General features: G+C 44.7%; 1 protein-coding gene across 1 annotated transcript; it reads left to right on the top strand.

Annotated features, from left to right (window-relative positions):
* The first annotated feature begins 2,054 nt into the window (after window positions 1–2,054).
* On the top strand, window positions 2,055–2,555 carry LOC115238294. The gene has a single exon (XM_029811980.1). The coding sequence runs from the start codon at window positions 2,055–2,057 to the stop codon at window positions 2,553–2,555; it is 501 nt and encodes a 166-aa protein (XP_029667840.1).
* The last annotated feature ends 2,738 nt before the right edge of the window (window positions 2,556–5,293 follow it).

Raw genomic sequence — 5,293 nt, 5'->3', positions numbered from 1 at the left:
TTACAATATAGCAGGTCGCGGTATATGTACAAAGCGGTATTACAGTTTAACGGTTCGCGGTATTTAGACGGAAAGATACACGGAGACCAAAGTGGTCTTACGGTGGAACCGGTCGCGGTATCTACGAACGGTGCGCGGGGCGCGGTACGGTCTTATGAACTAAGGATGCGCCGTCCCAGCAACCGGGAAGCCCGGCCTAACTACGGGAAGCCCGTAGCCTGGTATAACGCGAGAGTCGGTTCAAGATCCGGAGAGTTGTACGTGACAGGAATCGGGATCGGGAACTGGTAACGCTACGCTCGCCGGAGCGCCTTATATACCGGCGGCCGGCCTCCCACTCACGCGAGTCGGCGCGTGGTGGGGCGGCCCCACGGTGGGGCCGAGACACGGGTGTGGAAGTTTAGAGGCGCCATAGGCGCCGAGCCTCAGAATTGCGGGCGGCTGGTCGGCCCGCAAGGCTGGTAACGTATCGTTACATCTTCACCCGATTAGATACATACGGGATCAAAATAAATCCAGCTAAATGTGTTTTTGAGGCAAAGCAAGTAAAGTTTCTCGGATATCTCGTGTCACAAGAAGGTACTAGGCCACTTCCGGAAAAAGTCGAAGCCATAAGAGACTTTCCAAAACCTAGCAGCATTAAACAAATGCGCCAGTTCTTGGGGATAATAAACTTTTATAGACGTTTTATCCCCGGAGCTGCTAAAGAACAGGCAACCCTCAACGACGTGCTGAAAGGTCCAAAGAAGAAAGGAAAAACGCCTATCACATGGACGACAGAACTGGAAGAAGCGTTCACCAGCTGTAAAAACAGCTTAGCTCGAGCAACACTACTAGCACATCCAGATCCAGCAGCAGAATTAGCGGTAACAACAGACGCCTCAGACACCGCAATCGGAGCTGTAGTCCAACAACGAGTAGACGGACAATGGCAGCCACTCGCGTTCCTAAGTAAAAAACTTAACAACGCACAAAAGCAGTATAGCCCGTATGATCGAGAGCTACTAGCGATCTACGTCGCTGTAAAACATTATAGACACTTGCTGGAAGGACGAACATTCACAATATACACGGACCACAAACCAATTACGTTCGCCTTCAGACAAGACTCACTGCGCAGCTCACCACGGCAAGCAAGACACCTCGAATTGATCGGACAATTTACAACCGACATTCGACACGTCTCCGGAAAAGAAAACGTCGTGGCAGATTCTCTTTCTCGCGTAGAAGCTGTAGAAAAAGCAGTAAACTACGAAGCACTCGCACGAGCACAAGAGGAGGACCCAGAATTACAAAGGATCCTGAAAGCAGAGAAAGGATTAAAACTAACGAAGATATCTCTTCCCGGAACAATAACCGGATGGTATTGCGACACAGAAACGCCAATTACACGACCATACGTACCAGAAGCACTACGCCGACAAATCTTCCTGTCACTGCATAACCTGGCACACCCAGGAAGAAAGGCAACAGTAAAACTCATCACACAACGATACGTATGGCCACAAGCACAAAAAGACTGCACGAGATGGGCACAAGCATGCATACAATGCCAAAAAGCAAAAATCTCAAGGCATAATCAAGCACCGTTAAGAAACTTCCTAAATCCCACACAGAGATTCCAACATATACACATGGACATCGTAAGACCTCTACCAATTTTGAAAGGATACCGATATTGCCTAACCATCATAGACCGATTTTCGAGATGGCCAGAAGCCATCCCAATACGAGACATAACCGCAGAAACAGTCGCACAACACTTATACACGGAGTGGATCACACGCTACGGCACACCAGCAAGAGTTACAACGGATCAGGGCCGACAATTTGAAGCAGATTTATTCAAACAGCTAACACAGCTAACCGGTACTACGCACATAAGGACAACAGCATACCACCCGGCAGCCAATGGAATGGTCGAACGCTTACACAGACAATTGAAGGGCGCAATCAAATGCTACCAAACCACCTCATGGACGGAGCAACTGCCAACAATACTTCTGGGCATTAGAGCTGCATAGAAGGAAGACCTGCAGGCAATCCCCGCCGAGATGGTTTATGGAGAAACAATTCGCCTCCCTGGACAATTCCTACGGGAACAACAGGGACGGGAGAGAGAGCAACAAGCAGACACCGCAGTAGAGAAACTACGCAAAACTATGCAACAGTTAAGACCCGTAATGAAAAGGCACGGACAGAAAGCAGTATTCATATTCAAGGACATGGCAACGACACCACAAGTCTTCGTACGCCATGACGCCCCAACCGGAGCTCTACAGCAACCATACGACGGACCATACGAAGTACTGCAAAGAAACGAGAAGACATATAAAATCAAAGTCAACGGAAAACCAGTCAACATCTCAATAGACAGACTGAAACCAGCATACGTCCTAGAAGGAGAACCAACGTCAACAATGCCAACATCACCAACAACGCCAACATCGCCAACAACGCCAACAACGCAAGAGCAGGAACAACTAATAAAAAAGGGACACACCCGATCCGGAAGACCAATACGACCACCGGTCAGATTCAACATCGACCAATGAAGGGACTTCACCACAACCAAGGGGGTCCTGTGGCGGATAATCCATGCGACTAACACCACCGGCGCTAACACCTCCCAGGAGCGGCTCTAATAGAGGCGGCAGAGAGGAACGGGCCACTCAGATGGACCATCGCAGTCTGGTGCATCGCGGCACACAACATCGTCAGCCGCAGACACAGGAGCGGGCAACGCAGTCCTCCGACTCTGACTGGGAGGCCACGACCAGAACAGCGGCCACGCAAACAGAGGCAACACACCACAGAGCCTCCACGCACCTCCGGCGAACTGTTTCAACACCAGCGAAGCCCAGGGTCTCGTCCCAGCAAGGAACCTTAAAGTGGACTAAGGCTACGCCACAAATCTCGTAGCGAGAAAACCTCGCCACCCGTAGGAGTCGCTAAACGCGACGCAATCAGCCCTTTTCAGGGCCACACAAAATTTAACACTTGTACATATAACCAGTCCCTAACAGCACATGATATCATTCGAATATTCTGTTCTGATACTGTGAATATACTTAATATATGTAATATACTGAGAACATCCCTATAACATTTCTTGTAGAATATTATTTCTCGTATATTCTCAGGATATACCTATAATATTTTTTACAGTATATTATTTCTCGTACATTTTCTTGTATATTCTCAGAATATACTTAAAATATCTCTTACAGTATATTATTTCTCGTATATTCTCGTATATTCTCAGAATATACTTTTGAGTTACGCAGAATTTTATAGTGAGATATCAGAAACGTCTGGTGAGCGTCCAGATAGCGCTGGCATCGCGTGGTCGCCTAGAGTATATGTGAATATATAATCCTTGTGTCTTGTGAAAAGAGATCGTTTGGTCGAGCTTTTAGTGCTCAGGATCTGTTGACAGTGTTGACCGTTTTGTGTTTTTGGATTAATCCATTAAACTCTGCAGTGGATTCGCGAGAACAAGTAACATTTTCGGTAGCAAAATACATATTACATTGTGAGACAAAGGTCTGCTCGGCCATGTCGGCCGCATTCCTTCTCGGTGTGCTCTTTCTATTTTTTTTCAACAAGATCTTGGCTGACGCAATAACCGTATAACGCAATAACCGTTCGTCATTCCTGATCTTTCTTTGAGGAAAGTTTTACCGAATAACGGGTATTTTACTTAAAGTAACTTTCTTTTTTTTTAACAGCGTCACCAGATAGTGATTTATAGCGTTCTTCAACCTGTCTTTCCAGGTTATGTGACACAATATATCTTGCGAGTAACTTTCTTTTCAATTTTCCATTTACGTGATGTGTATAACTTATACACATCACTGTGTATAAATTATACACATCACATAAATGGAAAATTGAAAAGAAAGTTACTCGCAATATAGTGAAATCTATCACTTATATTTTTTATTGTACGGTGAACTGTTTTATCCTCCGAACATTCTCAGAATCTACATATGCTGTTAGGGGTAGAATATATTTATTGTCGATACCTAGAAACGTGCATTCTACCTTTCAATCAACATCCTATCTTCGAACATATCCAAGCAACCTCCACAATATTCATCTATATAATTGATTAAAGTCTTATACCCGGTTTTTTCACCTCCCGATAACTTTATCCGGCAGATATCACGCGGAATCGACAAATCGGATCATCTGACGGACACCTTTATCTGGAGGATAGCTATCGGGAGGTGTGAAGAAACCGGGCATTAAAGGTGAAGAACACTGCGAGCGTGAATCGGACCGGCTGTGAACATGCTGTTAGCGCTGTAAGCTTGTTTCGGACCGCAGCCACTGTATGTTAAAGTTCGATCGCGGGCTCGTTCTTAAAGTAACCGGCGGTCAGTTCTAGAAAGTTATTACTGCGCACTGCCTAGTTCTAAATAAAGTCTTCTGATTGGTCGGTCCAAGGAATCTGTAACTCCTTGCGCAATCGATTATTACTATTAAAAGAACTAAAATATAGTTAATTCCTAAGTTAAATAACCATATGGAACCAGAATAATAAGCAATTAGTGAAATTGATTAATAATGGAAATAAGAGCAAATGGTAAAATAATTGTTCTATATTCCATAGGCATAATGCAGAAATAGATGCGGTACTGAATTATTAGTTAAAATATGGTTTTGAAAAATGACGGGACGTCACAATATGCAACTATGTCAATTTGTGTGTGAGGGCCTTTACTCAATGCTGCCGACCCTTAGGCCGGTATTCATAGTCAGTTCTTATTTCAAGACCGTCTTAAGTAATGTCTTAAGATGCTAATACGGCTCTGTAATTGGTTTAAGACATCTTAAGATTGTGCTTAAGACGGTCTTAAATATAAGAACTGACTATGAATACCGGCCTTAATATTTGAATTAGAGATATGTAGTTATTTTCCGAATTTCTTGTATATAGAAATTAGCGGTATCTATATGCATGCGCGGACACTGTAGTGTTGTATGCATAGATATAGGCCCGTATTCATAATCAGTTCTTATATTTAAAGGCCGGTATTCATAGTCAGTTCTTATATTTAAGAGCCGTGGCCCTTAGGGCCCGGGCACATAAAAAAACTTAAGCAATAAGACTTAAGACGTAGGGAGCCATTACATAAAGCGCGGAAACGCGGATTAGCGTAACGCGGAACGAGAAGGGAACCAATCGCGAGCGTAACAAAAACTGCAGAATGCTCGCGATTGGTTTCACTCTCGTTCCGCATTACGCTAATCCGCGTTTCCGCGCTCCATGTAATGGCACCCTAAT

This window comes from Formica exsecta, unplaced genomic scaffold, assembly GCF_003651465.1.
Source record: "Formica exsecta isolate Colony F162 unplaced genomic scaffold, ASM365146v1 scaffold331, whole genome shotgun sequence".
Classification (NCBI taxonomy): domain Eukaryota; kingdom Metazoa; phylum Arthropoda; class Insecta; order Hymenoptera; family Formicidae; genus Formica; species Formica exsecta.
The sequence above is the reverse complement of the archived record's forward strand: the minus strand, read 5'-3'. Positions and strand labels throughout refer to the sequence as shown.

Coding starts and splice junctions, on each gene's coding strand:
- LOC115238294 (XM_029811980.1), top strand. CDS start 2,055: ATGGTTTATGGAGAAACAATTCGCCTCCCTGGACAATTCCTACGGGAA.